The sequence below is a fragment of the Vicugna pacos genome, chromosome 1 (assembly GCF_048564905.1).
Source record: "Vicugna pacos chromosome 1, VicPac4, whole genome shotgun sequence".
In the NCBI taxonomy this organism is placed as follows: Eukaryota; Metazoa; Chordata; class Mammalia; order Artiodactyla; family Camelidae; genus Vicugna; species Vicugna pacos.
Window position 1 is genome coordinate 98,021,142 of NC_132987.1, and position 17,929 is coordinate 98,039,070.

Here is a 17,929-nt window from a genome sequence, read left to right on the forward strand (position 1 = left end):
TCGGGAAAATTATGGTTGGATCTCACAAACCATTCTAACTTGAATTCTGTGACATATGCTATTATTATATGATTGAAAATGATTTAAGTTAAACAAATCTTTTGACTTCTCTGCTTATTCAGGACAGCATCATTCATTCAGACACCCAACTTCAGTATAAATCTCTGCATTACTTTTAACCCCTCTTTTCCCATGAACCCTGACATACAATAAATTTCTAATTAAAAAAACCTTTTCCTTGTATTGCCATTTGCATTAATATCCATGTTTGTGTATGCACAGGAAAAAAACTCAATGTAATCCACTAACTACCTTTTAAACAACTTCTACCAGGTATGCCTACCTCCAAATTTTCTCTACTTCAAGCTATATGACATATAATTTGTAAGAATCAATTTTCTAAACATAGAAACAAAAATATGTTTCCATTCAATGTGCTTAGTGAATCCCCATTTGATACTGTGTTCAGGATAAACACTTCACTTGGAATTGGAGGCTTTCATTCTAAAGCCTCAACTAACCTTGTTGGCCTTAAGTGCCACTCCGCTACGCTCCAGGGAGACGGAACCACTAATTGATGGCCTACGCTGTTCACCACCAAAGCTTTTTCATCCTGCGTCCATCTCTTGGAATAGTCTTCTTTCCACTTACAGAAATTCTACTCTTTCTTTCAGACCCATCTCTGGTGTCACATGGGAATAGAGGAGCTTTTATTTTCTGAAACCCTAAGAAGTGTTGTCTATGATTGTCTGCACTATAGTTTTCCTTACTGAGTAATTAATGCATTATATATATCTTATACCTTCAATTAAAATCCTTGAGGACAAACTTATCTTTCTTACATGTTGGGATATCAACACACAGAATGTTTGTTGAGCACAGAAACTAATGTCTATGATTACCTTTGAAATAATTCTTGAAATACAGTATTTTATTAGCCCACAGTTAAGATTTTTATTATTCCTTTGAGATAATTGATATCTTACTATAAATTATGTTCAAAATATTTTCTTTCACTCTCTTTATGAAATCCCTCAAATAAAGGTAAAAGTCCTGATTGACCTTTTTTGTTTCTGTGTATGTGCTGTAAATATTTGGACAAAACTATTAGAAAATATGAGCTAATGAATGGACTACTTGTGTTTTCATTTAACGTTTTTTATAGCACATTCCATATGTTGAATGAATTGCAATGACACAGAATACTCAACCAGATATTTATAAAGGCTCCAACCACCTATGCATTTCACGAAATGAGTTGAAAGGTATTATAATAATCTTTGTAATTTTGACAGTTATGCTCATAAGAAAAACAAGCAAAATTTCTGCACTAAGATTTTGTCATAAGGCTATTCTAGAGATCTATATGATTAATTACCTACTCCGAAGAAACTTCTAGTACTTTAATATCTTGCCAAGGTTTACTGTGCCTCAGTGCCTCCTCTCCCCGATATGGTCTTTTAGAATGACGATCCAATGAGTTAATACTATGTACCAACTAAAATAGATTTGGACCAATAATTGATTCTACTGTAGTGGAGTAGGATATATTCTTAAAATGCTTTGAAAGCATCTTCTTATCTCTTATTTTTGGTAACTATATCTTCTTCACACACTAGCAAAGATATAATCATCATTCATTCAACTTGTCATTGTAATACAAGGTCTGAAGTTACTGTTTGTTTTTTCCCTTTCTCTTTCAGTGCATACCAGTTGACTTGAATATCTAGATCAAGCAGCAAGTGGAACTAGCGGGGATTTTCTAGTTTCCCAGAGGGATTGTTACAACATATAAAAATTATAAAAAACAAACTATGTTTGTAGGAAATACAGTCTGGAACTCAGTCTTGCCTGCCAATTCATAAGTATCCATGGAGCTGGTGTTAATCAAATATCATCAAGAAAATATTAAATATAAAAACCTCTCTCTTAGTAAAATCAAATGTGTCCTGTGAACAGTTAGGCAATGAGGATGAAAAGATGAGCTCACAGTTCTAGATGTTTCTCCTCTACTCATACTACTTAATTCAATTGGCAAGCATTTCTTTAGCTTCTGATGTATTTCTCATGACTTTGTATTTTTTCCCCTAGATACACTGTTGAGAAGAACAAAGATGTATTAAATTAAAATATTCTGTGAGAATAAAGATAGAATAATTTTAAATTCTATTTCAATGGGCAGTGGAAAATAATAATTTTTTTAAAGATGTGAACTTGTTTATTTAATATAATATAATGGATTTGTATATTGCTTATAAGCACCATTATGATAAAGAGTATAAAATCTTTATGATGTACTTTAGTACACATATGTATTTTGTGATTCTCTAACAGAAGTAACACCTCTAGCAAGCATTTGCTAAACTGTCACTTCCTAATCTTCAATCCCAAATGGAAAAAAGCTGTTTCCACCCAGAACCTTGAGGTAGTAGTTAAGAACGTGGACTTAGCTAGAAATCCTAGATCCCTTACTAAATGGCTTTGCCATATTTACCCTCACTATACTTCATTTTCCCCATTTGTTATATTGGAATAATAATAGTCTTTACATCATAGGGTTGTGCTAAGGATAAGTGTATTAATGTAAAATGTCTGAAGTAGGTCTGATACAGAGTAAGGCTATAGAGTAAGGCTATGTAAATATAATTTTTAATATTATATTTATTGGAAAGGAAAACAAAATTAAAAACAACTTTTTTGAATCAATACTAGACTTTAAAAAAAATAAAAGCCTAGGTAAGCATTCAGAATCAAAACCAATTTTGAGTTTAAAAAAATGCCAATTTATACACAGAAATCTGAGCAGATACATGCAAAGCATAAAAAGTAGATGGTAATAGGTATATGAGTAATTTTAATATTCCTTTTTAGGCCCACTCATTTCAAATTTTAGAGATTTTTTTCCTGTGAAAATTTATTATCATACTTTCTAAACTGTTTTCTATTGTTGCCATTCATAGATTTATATCTTTTCAGAAGTTAAAGGGCCTGCAGAAGCCATCCAATGCAATCTACACATTTTGCAGATGTGGACCCTAGTACTCAGACATGTAACATAAATTGTTTAAAATAACATGATGAATTACGGCAGAGCTGGGATAAGAACGCCGATCTCCTAAATTCTCATTTACCTCACAGCCCCACGTTACAATTCGATTTATTAACAACAGAATAAAAAACAACCAGAAATATATCTTAAGAAAAGACCATGGGGTGATTAAAAATCATCTAAGTGATTCTAACCACAAATTGTCTCAAGAAGGCAGGAATTTGTGTTGATATAACCAATTATATAACTTTTTCCTTTTTACATTTCATTTGGTCAAGATAAGAACCTAGTTATGACAGAGTCTCTAATGATAAATGTCCAGTCCATCCACCAGTGGGACACGATGTGATGTGATGACTATCTCCTGATAAACCTTTGGTTTGTCCTCCAGTTTGGGCTAAGGTACAATGTTGCCCTGGTCCTGAACTCAGCCTAGATGAATGCTCTAACATGCCACACTCTTATGGAAGAAACAAACCTGCTGTGGCTCCTGGTGGGACAACACTCACATGCCAATGACAGGTGGCACTCAGGCAGACCTGTTTGCTCTGCAAACTGGCACCTGGTCTTGGCTCTGCCCACACACAATACAAGAGCTGCCAGTTAATGGACAGCAGAGCATCTCTGACTTCAAGGCAGTTTATATTCCAAGTGTGTCCCAGCTTGTTAGTTGACCACTGGCCAGAACCCAAATTGGATGCATTGTTCCTGAGCAAACATTCTCAACAGATGGGCCAATGTGGTCACAGGACGAGGCAACTCTCACTCCTCATCCTAGGTGGCAATTAGGTTTGTGTTAAGGGAAACTATTAGCACCTATTTGATGAAAACACAGAAAAAGGACCATTTTGGCATCCCTCTGAAAACTGCTAATTAATTCTGTTTGTAAACAAAATCTATATTTTCAGCTTCCAAGGAGGTAACCTTGACTTGGTCCAAGTTGAGATTTTCAAAACACCAGTGTATTTTATGTGCAGGTTATGAAACTGGTCTAAAAATTACCCTTACCAGTAATGCTATGTAGTATTCCTATAAAGTTACCCATAATACAGAGTTTCTGAGCAATTATCTAAAATTTTATCTAATAAGGAAAATGTGTACGCAGCTTGATTCCATAAACAATTTATAATCACATAATTATAGAGTTCATTAGTTTAAAATACAGGTTTCATGTTGGACAAATTCTAAATCAAGTCCTAGACCTAACACATATTAATGTGTGACACTAGAAACATAATTTCTTTAAGCTTCTATTCCCACATCCCTCAAATGGGAGTAATATTATGCTAAAACATTATTATTTACAATAACGGAATTAATGTAAGCAGAAATCACTTAGAAGAATGCATGGCAAATAATTAAGTCCTCCAAAAATACTGTTTTTATCATTACATAACGTTCTTATAAAGGTGATGGTTTTCTTATTACCAGCAGACAAATGATAAAGTATAATGTGTGAAATTTGAAGTTCCTAATCCAGATGTCTGACTGCACCGGGGCTAGCATAAAATATCTGGACCCTGTACAATCTCCCAGAGGTAGAAAAATGGGTGGCAACTTTCAGGCTAGCAAACTAGCTGGCAAAATTTGTAAGTAAGTCAATATGATTTAAAAACAAAAGTGGTATCTATTAAGTCAATACTATTTTTATGTGTTTCTATGGAAATCAATTGGCCAGTGAGAGGAGGACATGTATTCATTCCATAAAAATTATATACTCTTTATTTTTTAGCATTAACTTATTTTCTTTGCAGTTATACAACTAATAAATACTACGAATCAGTTGAATTTATATAACTGGAGCACCTGTTATGTGCACCCATTGTACATTGTTTACAGTGCTCTGAACTAGTTATATTGTTTTAATAACTCTTTGAGTTAGAAAGGATGGCATAATTATTCACCCTGTACGAAAGGGTCAAAACGTAGGTTAATCATTAGTCCCACTGCATCGCTGGTCCATATCTTCAGGACGTAAAGTACAAAGAGTTTAAATAGCTTCTTCAAGTTAGTGGCAGAGAAATCTGTTGAACATCATTTCCAGAACGTTTGAGTTTAACTAAAGGGATAAATGATCAAACAGTGTCAGAACAAGGCTAAAATCCAACATCCCTAACAATGGCCTAAATATTCTTTGTTATTGGCAGCTGTATTACAAGATCCAACAATAACAGTCCACGTGCTTCTGATTTTTTTCAAACAGAAATGGGTAAGACATCTGTATAGCTGAAAAAAAGGCATAGAATTTTCATTAAAATTTTTCCTTATATTTCTGAATCTTAAGGAAGAGTCCATTTTTTCAAATGTCACGTACAATATTTATACACATTGCTCTCTCAGTTTTTTTCCTCCTTTTTTGAAAATCATTTTAACTGACCAATCTTGACCAGCCAACCTAATCAGCGTGGTTATTTATCACGAGCCCAAATTACCACATGTCCTTGAAGCAGACACTGTATGTGAAGAAGGCCGATCTCCTCAGCAGGGTGGCTAAGCACCTGTTCAGCATCTCTGCATCCCAGAAGCACATGCTCTAAACAATGGAGCTTCCAAACAATTAATACAAGAACATTTTCCAGGGCTAAGTAGAAAGAGCCACTTAGCGTAAAAATGCCACAGAAAAGGGGAATTATAAGTGTTTCTATTCAATTCCTTTTCTTTAGGAATCATGTATTCATGTGAATCTCACAGTTCATGGAACTACGAACTCTGAAAAGTCTCTCTTGAAATAGACTTGCACTTTAGAAAAAGAAATTTGTCAGTGGGTTCAGGAAAATTGATAGAATTTTGCACTATATATCTTGAAACTCTTTTTTTCTAGTCTCTTTTCTATTTTTATGAAATATTCATGAATGATATCCACTATGTGCAAGCCATCAACTGCATTTAGAATTTGCAGGCATACGTAAGAATTCAAATGGCATATTTTCTTTCTTTTTTTCTCTGAGAAGCTATTATGAACATTCCTTTCTTGACTCTAGATCCTTATTGAGGAAGTTAGTGTCACTTTAGAGTTAGTTTGGACAATAAATAAAAATGGAATAAAAATATATCTTGGAACTAACTAATGATAGTATACAAGTATCTGACTGATGCAAGATTTCAACTCTCCTGGTTATAGTCCTTTAAAAGATTAATAATAATTACCTGAAATACAAACTGTCCTGACAAGTCCAGACACGAAATCATGGTTAATTTAATCATATTACTTCTTACTCACATTCTGAGAAGAGATATTTTTATTCTCCTCACAAATATTGAATTGTACAGAATATTGTTGTGTTGGTGTATTTCAATTTAATTGCTATATTTTTGGTTGTAGATGTATGACATTCTGTTTCTTTAATATTACTACATGTTATTTTTCATAGAGCTTCAGCCTATACATATATTTTTGTATTACAAAATATACAACATCCCAACGTTATGATGGAACCTGGCAGAGAATGGAATATTGCCACAGTTGTTATAAATACTGGCAATTTCTATCATATGAAACACTTAATGAAAAGATGTGCTGAAGGCATCTTATCTTCAAAAGAGTAATAATTAGCAAAAAGCTCTATGTTTGCCTGGGGAAAATAAAAAGATGTAGCAACCAAATAAGACACTAGAGTTACTTCAGTTTTAACTCTCATTCATGTATTCAGTATGTGAAATTCTCTTATATCACTCAATTTGATTAACATAAAAATAAAAATACAGTAACACTGTATTTACCTTGCGTAAAATGACTTCTTTTACAGACTAGCAATAAGCATTATGAATACAGGAGGCACTTAATAAAAGGTAAACCTTAAAGTGTTTTTTCTACAGTTTAAATAATGCCTTGAAAAAACTATGCTTTTAAAACACATAATCATCATGAATTATAAAATGTCTTTTCCTTTATTTCCTCATTTTGTTCCCCACACCACTTATTGCACAGTGGTGTGTAAAATTCTTGTCCCTCATAAATGAGTCAGTGTTGATTTATTTAGGTACATATGTATTCAGACCCTCTAGAAAAAAGATATTGATACTTGGCACAGTCACAAAAAAAGGCAGTGACCTTTTTCTTCCTGAAATCTTCAGTTCTGAAATTGTAGAATCTTCAGACGTTTCTGCAAGCACTTAACGTTTGACAGCAGCATATGTAAATTGAAGACTCCTCCCTATTTTGTCCCTTTGTCATATGGAAAATATCCAAATAGATTATTTCTCCTTGGTTGGGCGTTAGGGTTATTGTCAGACTCGGGAGTTGCTATTTACCAACCTCACTGAAATATTTATCTAATCGGAAGCTGTCTTTAAAACAACTCACCAATAGTAAGTTGTAATTTCCTTAACGAGAGTTACTGAGAAAGGTAAGGAGTTTAGGGCTAAATCAAAGAAAGAGGTAGAGGGGTACTACCTTAAAAATATATTCACAGCAAAGAAAAAACTACTCCCTTAATTCATCTCTGGTTACTGAAAGGTTGGCACAGATATCTTCCTCTGTGTTGGAAGTTTAAATAGCTATCACAGCATTTCATAAATTTAAACTTGAATTGAAAAGCTTTTCTCGTCTCCAAAAGAGAAACAGTCACATATTACTTACGTAGTAATTACAGGCTACGCAGCTGCCCTGCAAAGCTTTACTATAAATGTGTTAAGCATGAACCACTACACAAACCTTATTCAAATTGCATTAAATGTTAAGCCAAAGAAATGTCATCTTCCACACCACTCCACACAATTGCTTACACAAGAACAATGGCCATCTCCCTAGCCTGAGACCTAAATAATGTAATAGAATCAATGTTGTTGATTTAGGCTGTGGTTGGTTAAAAGTCATCACTGTTATTCTTCACCAAGTAAAGAGGTCCTTTTTCCCCTCATTATGCACAAGTGAAGCTTATGCTAATGCATACAAATCTAAGGATGAATAAGCTGCTTTGAAATACCATTTAAAGATTGAGATTTCAAGAAAAAGTACATGGCTTCTATCATGATAAAATGCTGACCTCAATTTCTATATTGCACTGATCCTTGCTTTAAGCCTTTCTAACATACAATTTAAAGCTTACACAGCATTTCCATTTGCCTAATACTTTAAAAATATTTAGCCGGTCACACAAAGCACTGCAGTAGTATCATGCCGGTCACAGAAAAATAAAGAGGGCAAATCTATGAAAATGTCTTAAGGGAAATTAGTAGAGGAAAGATTTCTAAAAAATTCAGCCTTATCTTTAGAGGCCTTTATAATCAGACATTCTAAATATGCAGCTTTAATGCTGTTGTTTGATTTATATGTATTATTTGAGCTCTGAAGCAAATGGATATGGCAAGATTGGGAGAATAACTGTGGCAAATAAAGTTGTCAGGTTTATGACCTAACACCTAGAGCAATCTGGGAAGAAATCAAACTGGGCTTAAGCTGTATTTTACCTTAATTCAAAGACGCAGACCCATTAAAATGTAATGCACCTGCATAACTTTCTGTTTTTGCAACTTTCATCAATTCGGTCTTATTTCATGATTAAAAATGGCAGGATCACCAGGGATGTTATGTGAATATCATGTAACCCCTGATAATTATGTGACAAAATGGTACTCTCTGTGGCTTTCTTCCTAAAGTCCCACAAAGCCAGTCTAATCATGAAAAAACACTAGACAAATCCAAGTTTGGGGGACATTCTTGGGATACCTGGCCAGTGCTCCTTAAGACTGTTAAGGTCATAAAAACAAGGGAAAACTGAGAACCTGTCACAGGACAGAGAAGACTGGGAAAACAGGACACTAAATGCAATATCCTATAATACCCAACTAAATAAATACCCTAGACAGGATCCTGGAGAAGGGAGTCATTCACGGAAAAACCAGTGAAATTAAAATAAGGTATAAACTTTGATTATCATGTATCAGCATTTGTTCATTATAAGCGACAAATCTTTCATAGTAATGTAAGACGTTAACAGTAGGGGGAACCGAGAGGAGGGATATGGAAATTCTCTGTACTAGCTCTGTGACTTTTCTATAAATCCAAAATTCTTCCAAAAGGAAAGATTATTTTTATAGGCAAGCTATTTAATTCCAGTAATTGAAAATTAACCTTTGTCTACATTAATTACACAACATAATTAATCTCTTAGTCTTACACCAACATTTCAAAATTATATACTAATGGGCCTCAAATCTGTGGAAAGTTATTGGGTATAAACACAAAGATGGACTCACCAACTCAGTCCCACCAACTCTGCTTGCTATTCAACCTGCTTGCCCATTAAGAAAGTTTGAGAAGCCTCACCTTCAAAAACCTCTCCTAGTAACAACATTCCTATAAAACTAGTGGTCTGAAAAAGTGAGAAAAGAAACAGAGTCTACTTTTTCTACTAGTTATGCTGAAAAGTTAACCCAAACTATTTTCACTTGTCTCGTTCCTATAGATTGCAATGAACCTCTCATTGTTTAAAATCTTTAGTCCATTTGAAGCCAGTGCTGTTGATGATGTGACTTTAGAAAGTATCACAGACCTAGGGGTCTGTAAAATTGAGATTCTGAAATGTATGTGTAGATTCAGGACAGTATAGAGAGCAATGCCAGTGAAAGCACAAAAAAGGCAATTTGAGTTCTGTGACAGCATGTTTCATTTCAGTCAGTTGAATGAACATTTCTTTTTTAGGAAAGGAAATTAAGGAAAAAAATAGTAGGATGTGACATTTTCTGCAGACGATGATTGCAGTAGGTGTGGTAGCTGTAGTTTCAGAAGGCAGGACTAGGAGGAAGGCAAAACAAATCTTAAAGCTAAACTTAATCGTTATATACAAAAAAAATTCCTGAATGATTTATTTGATCATAAAAGGCAAGGTCTTGGGAGAACTTAAGATTACAAAACAGTTTTACATTTATTTTTATAAAAGATAACTAGCATTTCTGAATGCACCCTAGAGAGCTGAGAGAATGGGTTTGGGGTTTGGTGATGGAAGAACAGAAAAGAGCTGGAGGAGAAGGTCTTTATGAGGAGACGGCAAGTGAGAATGTGACAGGAGGTCCGTAAGTGAAAAGTCCCATTTGCAGATAGTGATGTCAGCTGCTTGGTGCCTTATCATTATTGTGTTAAATGAGATCTCTCCTTTACTGCAGGCCCTACAGTTAGCTACACTCAGCACCTTTTTGTTAGCGATGCTCTGAGCTAAAAAGGAAGGCAGAGTGTATCCAGGGTGAGGTGAAGCATCACAGCGACAGAGCAGTGGTTGAAGGGGGCAGTCGGGGTGGGTGGGTAGCAGGAACACAATGAAAGTGCCTCAGGAATCCTTGCTATTGGAGGATGACAGATGGAGTGGAGCAGTCAGGCATTTATGCGAAAATTCACTAAAAGAGGCCATCAGAAGCCTGGAGGGTCTCAGTATATAGAACAGCAGATATGTGGCTTGCATATGTAAAAATAGTATGTGTGAAAATAATACACCAAGGTACAAGAGACTTTGGTGGTGCAGCTGGAGCTGTCTTTTTCTTTTTGAATTATTCAACGATTATCTAACAATCTTCCACCCATATGATGTTCTTACCTTCCTCTTGGCAAGTCTGCATCATCTTTTTTCCACCGCACGGTTGGTTGAGGATCTCCCTGGACCTGACAACGAAATTCTACAGCTTCTTCCTCCAGCACCACCTGGTTAATTGGCCTCCTGAGAAATGTGGGTCGTTCTTAGGGGAAAAAAAAAAAAGTAAAATTAAATGAATGTTGTGGATGTTTTTGGTACATAGGTATCTAACTTTATAGCTCAACTATGTCTTGATAAGGCTTTATGAATCCAACATAATTGTACAAAATAAAATATTTTGAAACAAATAAATACCTATGGTTTATATGTGAATCCACACATACTGTTGGAAAAATATTAAATTGATTCTTCTGTGAATTCCTGAGCTAAATCATGTGTATCCCATCATAAAAATTCTGAACACTGTATTCCACAAAAACAAAGAGACAAAAATGATTACTTTAATGTATTACAATGGTTCAGAGTGGGAAAACTGAAAGTTAAAACTGATGAAAAATGTCAAAAAATAAACAAATATTAATATTTCATCAGAATACTAGAGAGAACAAAAATAGTTGTGCTTTTAACATAAGTTGTCTAAATTTTCTCACTAAGGCATTTGATTTGATAAGGATCCAATACATCCATGAATCTTTTCACTTCATGTATGGAAAGCTGCCCACCTGATTTTTTTTCTTAAATAAAAAAAATGATAATCTGATGTTTTTCTTAAATAAAAAATGCTGTCATCATTGATTATTGTAAACTAATTACTGTCATAGATAATTTTCTAAGGCCACTTCGAATATCTTCTCCTAAATGTTCCAGATTTTTTTTTACTTAACTTTTATGTTTATTTCTCTAGTATTCTGTTTCAGTGTTTCCCGTCCTTTATTCTTTTGTTGTTAATCTGTACCTAATACTGTTAATCTGCATTCTAGCACTCCTCAAAATAAAGCCTGGAAAAAATAAATTCCTGTCCATAAGAATCTTATCATTCAAGAGAGATATAAAACAAAATGCAGTTTTATATATCTGTAAACACTTCAATTCCTTGTCTAGTTTCCTATTCTTTTTATAATGATCTGATTGTGTTACAGGAAAAATCATCATTTAAATTTTATTAGCCCATGTCTCTCAGTCATAGACAAGTCCAATTTTGCTACTTACTGATGTAAAAAGAGAAGTCAAGGAAAAGAAAAATGAAATCCATAGGGAGTTGACACAATTTATCTGGCCATATGGCCATATTTAGTCACTTAGAACTTTAGTTTCAACTCACTTAAAAAATGTGAATACAGTGGCACAAAAAATTGAAACATATTTAGCAAGAAATCTTTAAGGAAAATAAATCACGTCAAATAACATATGTTGAGTATAGACTGGAAGTATATGATTTTATTGACTAAATAAAGATCCATATTTATGAAACAAATGTTTAAGTTACAAGAGCCATATCTGATTGCAATGAAGTCAACCATCATTAGTATTCAGAAGGAAGACAGTGGCATCTCTCTACAGTGAACCTGACAGTAAGGATCAAAATTTTCTTTGAAACACAGATCTGCATATGCTCAAGTATCTATACTCTGGGACCCTGAAATCCCAAGCCATAAAACAAGGTGACTGGGACTTTATCATGGAGAGGGGTTTTTTAATGCAAGATTTAGAAATAATCCATAAAAACTTGGGGAAGATAGTTTGCTCTTTAAGATTTTAGGTAGTCAGAATCAATTAGCAGCTAAGTGTGCCCTCTAGACAACAGAATAAATCTGCAAGTTGAATGGAATGATTTCGTGTTATCCTTTTGAACTCTGGACACTTTGTGCTCCAAACAACTATTTCGGTGCTTGCATAGTTGATATGGTGCTATTGTTTCTGGCAGTAAATAGACAACAGGATCAGTATATACTTATGAGTGTTTGGAATGATAATAGTAAAAATTAATCATTAAATAGAAAGGAGGATTGACTTTTTCTGTTATCACTTGGGGACGTTCATCCAATTCATCCAAAAGCTGCAATAACCCAATACTAAAAGATAGCTGAGTCACCAGTGATATCACTTACGACTGAGAAATAATCAAGAGACCCTGCCTGCTCCCTCTGATTTTAAAGGGAGAATTGTCCTACAACCTGGAATATGGATGAGCGAGCTAAGAGAAGTCTTTCGCATTCAGCACATGTTAATGCAGCTCCTCCCATGTCAGGCTTGGAGCCTGGTAGCTGGCAAAGAGCCAGCAGGTTAGAAAAGTGGTGAGAGATGAAGCTAGTCAGTTGGTAAGTGGTAAGGCCATCATGGGCCTTGCGCTAATGTCAAGGAATGTGAGCTCTGCCCTGAAGGTGATAGAGTGCTCTTAAAGGATTTTAAGTAAGGAAGCACCATTTTTAATAAGCATACGAAAAAGATCGTGTTGGCAGGTCTGTGAAAGATGAATTAGCAGAAAATATGAAAGGTGAATTAGGTCAAATGGTAACTGTAAGAAATTATTTCAGCTCAGAACTGACAAGGTGGTTTTAGGGATATGGAAAAGGGAAGAGAATGAGAAGATACCAGAATTGGGTGATCCATCAGACGTGGAAGGAAAGTCTATGGAAATGTGAGGTATCTTGATTGTGGTGCTGGTTTCATAGGTGTATGCATCTATCAAAATTCATCAAATTGCATAGCTGAAACATGTATAGTTTACTGTACAGAAATTGTACCACAATAAAGTTGCTTAAAAAAATTTAAAAAGAAAAAAAGATTAATTTCCACTTAGCAAACTGGAACAAAGTGGCAGGTACAGTATGAATGTGGGGGTGGGTATCCTTTCATCGCAGAAACAGTAGATATGAGAAAAATGGACTCCTTATGCATTTTCAGTCAGGTTTCTGTTACTTGAAGTCAAACGCATTCTTAATTAATATGGTAAAGGAGGCTTTATATAACAAAGAGAAAAAATAAATGCCACATCTATAAAGAAAATCTGCTGGATTAAAAATTCTAAATAAAGAAGGAATCATAAAAAAATCTTCTTAAGTATGATGAAATATTTTATCAGAAATCAAATGCAAAAAATTATTCTTTAAAAGTAATACACTAAGGTCATGTCTATTAAAATCAGGAATATGATGGGCATGTCAACATTAATAATCAGCAAGAAACAGAAGGGAAGTGTGAGTACTGTAGAAGGACCAAAACAGTCATTACTTGCCGACACCCTGCAATACAAATAACACGGAACAGTAACTTTGATCATTGATGACTGCACAAAAATAAGAATAATGTAGGATCATTGCAGTAATAATGGCAATACTGGAAAACTGGGATTTTCGGATAAATTGTGGCACATTCACACATTGGGATGTTAATGCTATCTATCTAACATGGAAAATTTTCATAGCATGATGTTGACCACAAAATAAATTGCAGTAAGAGTATATAGATTAGTTCCACCAAAATACAAGTGAATATTTTCAGGCAAAGTTTTGTATCCTTCCTTCAACATGCTACCAGTTGCAAAATCACAACATATGACTATGATTAATCCAAAGAGCAAACTTTACATTGGAGTTGTCACAAAACGAAAGCCGTCTCTTCCTCCAAGGGACAATATCAGGATCCTTGAGGGGTTTTTTGGTTATCATACATGTTCTAAGCCCCACTATTTTGTATGGAGACATGTGGAAGCATCTCATTCATATTTGCAAGAAGAAGAAAGATATGGGAACCCCTGCTGCTGTTCTGATGAACTCAGTAGGGGTGGAGAACTTCTCAATGAACTTTCTCTATTCCCTTCTGCCCTCAAGCAGAGTCTACTTGCCTAGAAACTAGTTAACCACAGGACAGTAGATAGTACAGAATTTTTGGAAGTCTAACATTGGATCATAGTGGAAAATGCCATTCAATTGACTTAAAAAAAAAACAGACGATGCAAAAAAAAAAACCCAGATGAAACTCATCTGCATATATGGTGCATCAAGATCGATTTTATACCTGAGTATACCTAAGATTGGGCCTTCTAACAAAGTAATATCAAAATTTACCAATACATTGGAGTTTGGTTACAAATTTTAAAGAATTATTTGGAGAATTTCCATAGCATGCATTGTAGCAATTATTTCTAAATTGTAATATTCATTATTTCAATGGGTTTTCTGTTAATTTATAAGCTCACCTTCTACTTTGTAATTTTAGCTGCCTACAAAAAAATAGCATGTTAAAAACTGTAGATTTGCTTAACATTTATTTAAATGGAAAGACATTTTTTGTAAGAACTATTTTCAGTTTCCTTAACTAGGCTTTATTTCCAGAAAACCTGAGAATCAGAAACATGAACATTAAAGACTGAAGAAGTTATAACAGCAGAAATGTATTTTTAAATGTTTGCCTTTTAGTGGCTACTGCTAAAAGCCAAACACAAAGCCACACCCCTTTCAGACACAAATTACAAAAATTACAAGGAATTATCTTTGAGTTTATTGTTTTACATCAAAATCATTTGCAAAGAAATGCAGTCAGAACGATTAGAAAGTAAGGCGAAACATCCAGTAGGTTGAGAGGTGACCTCATTCAATACCCAGTAATGCTCCATGGAGTTTGTACGATTAAACTAAATGTACGTAAAACATTGTGAACTACTAACTAAGAAGCAAACCTAATTTTAAGGCATGTGAAAATAAGGTCACTGAGTTTTCCATGTTATCACCTTATGTCTGATCACATATTGAAAAACAGAGGGAGAAATCTCAAGGGCTATTTGCTGACTGCTTATCAACTAGACTAGAGTCCCTCTGAATGCCCTGATCCCTACTTATATAGCCAAGGAGTGATCAGAGGCAATGTCTTTGCCAATGCAATTAATTTTTTTTTTTAACGTGAGATTAACTAGACTTGAATCACCTGCATCACTTGCTTACAATGTTAATCTCTCTTGAGACAGCACTGTTTGGCAGCCTGGTACTATGTAAGTACAGCTCTCAAGTAGTCAGGTCAATTTAGTTCCAAATTGGCATTATGGAAAACCCAAATTTGTATGCAACTGTAATAAAATCAAATGCCAGGTCTCATTGTAGTTACGTCAAAACACTCAGAAAGTGAAATATTCAATTTAACCCCCAAACCATAAATCTGAAATTCGGTCCCAAATATCTCTTAAGTTTCTTTCTTACTTTCATACTACAATGAAGGAAATTAAGTACCCAGGGAACAAATTTCTCTTTTCAACTGTATTCAGTCATTGAATATGGCTATAAAATTGTCAATGGCTGTGCTGTGACAGCTATTACTAGGACAACCTCAACAATTTAAAAATAAACTCTGCTTGACATTATAAAAGTAGCATTATGGCAATAATTACATAGGTAGAGTCCTGTAAGTCCTCTAAGACCGAAGCTATGCAGTAAAAGCACATGAGATCTAACCACTGCTTGTAAACCTTATCTGAGCGTTAGCTGACCCAGAAGGATCTGCTGCACTGTGGTGTCTATTAAACTGGGAAGTCAGATGGCTAGCCCTAGTAGGTCTCCTTTTATTTAACTGGGTATGTGTGAAGGGCAGGGGTTATGATAGCCATTGAATGTGAATTACTTCCGAAACAGACTGGGTGATAATGATCAGTCTGTCTCAATGTGATTAAATAAGTCCTGGCTGCATTAATTTCTTTTCTCGCCAAGAGTTTTCTTTGTCTGAGAGAAATCATCCTGTGAAGCGAAACCAAACATAGGTAAATGTTCTCAGAGGGGGAAAAATGCCTTTCTCACCATGTTTTAGAGGCAAAGTTTCATGTTACTGCTGATACGAGAATTGTGCTGAGAGTGGGGCACCTGTCTATTCATCTCTCTACTCTACTTACTCAAACAAAGCTTGGCACATAGTAGGTGTTCAAGAGATGTTTGTGAAATAAGTGCAGTAGCAAGAAATATTTTGCTGTTTTAAAGTTTGCAGGGTAATGCTATTTAAAAGAACTGTATTGCTCTTAATAATCATCTTGATTTTAATAACACCTTATGTTTTGAATTCTTAAACGAAGACCACAAGTTATCAGTAAATCAATAACTTATATTCCTAAGGTTCAGTTCTGAGATATCTTCCCTCGCAGCTTTGTCTCGGAGGATCTCAGCTACACTCTGGCCATCAACAATTACCTCTCATTCAATAACTGAAAATCAACCTCACCAGCCCCAACCTCTGTCCCCATTCCCAACAAAGTGGTTAGTGCCCAATCTGATTATCCTACTGTGAAAGCCATCAGCTGACACCGTTTCCAATAGTCTTTTTAGTGAACAGCAATTAAATATGAATGAACAACAGATTGCTTGCCATTTGAAGAAAGTCTCCAGTGTAAAAGACAGAACAATGCATGGAGGAGGGCAGGGAGAGGAACTTAGAAAAAATAAAAGCAGGTATACATCATGAGAAGATTTTATTTAAACAGAAGAGTATTATTAAAATCCTGAGATACAAGAGAAGTTAAAATATCCATGAAATAAGAACAAGATGCTATAAATAAGGAATAATTCAAGAAAATAAAGACCTAGGAGATTTAACATCTAATTAGTGAATTTTTGCTTGACAGAGAAATGAAATAGAAAAAAATTAAGAGAGTATATTTCATTGAATTGTTTCAATAGAGCATTTTTAAGAGTCTCATGCTGTACCGACTGAGCTAGCCGGGCGGGCTCAATAGAGCATTTTTAGATTGAGATTGCTCACCGAATGTCCAGCAAGTAAAAGAAAAAAGTACCAAACCGAGGCATAGTGTTAAAACATTTCAGAACACTGGGATAAAGAGAAAGTAGTAAGTAAAGTTTGGAAAGAGAAAAAAATAAAAAAACTGATCACATAGGGATCAAAAGTACAGTACACTTCTCAAGAGCAGCAGTGGAAGCAAAATGATACTGGAGTGGCAACTTTAAGATTTAATATTCTGAGCAAAAATACTTGTTCTAAACTTGAATTCTACAATCAGCCAAAGTGTCCATTAAGCTTTGGATAAAATAAAGACAGTTTGGTCTGGAATGTGCTCTAGGCTCCAGTCAAGCAGAAAGCAGGAGAGAAAACACTGTTCTGAATATAGGAGTTAAACCAAGAAAAAAACCAAATACAGGATACAGAAGACAGGGACTCCAGCAACAGAGGAAAGGGAAGATGGATATCAGAATGAAGTTTCTGGGGTAGACCTAACTAGCATCCAGCCTGTCGACTTGGGCAGAAGATCTGAGGCCTGCAGGAAGGCTGTAGCCAGGGTGGACTTAATAGCTAAACAGAATTTAGAGAATTTTAAACCTTCTGTTGAGGATTTCAAGAATTCATCACAAGTATAGATAGATATTAGTTAAAGGGAAAAATAAGTTTATTATTAATTTAAAGAAGACCAAATATAATACCAGAA

At 34.8% G+C, this 17,929-nt stretch overlaps 1 protein-coding gene across 19 annotated transcripts in view; it reads right to left on the reverse strand.

The window, feature by feature from the left end:
- The window catches only part of ROBO2 (roundabout guidance receptor 2), a 1,146,283-nt gene that overhangs the window by 131,830 nt on the left and 996,524 nt on the right, over positions 1-17,929 (reverse strand). For all 19 annotated transcript variants that reach the window (XM_072967648.1, XM_072967644.1, XM_072967640.1 and 16 more), the window contains one exon: positions 10,579-10,717. In XM_072967648.1, coding sequence (XP_072823749.1) covers positions 10,579-10,717 — 139 coding nt within the window. The remainder of the gene's footprint in view (positions 1-10,578; positions 10,718-17,929) is intronic.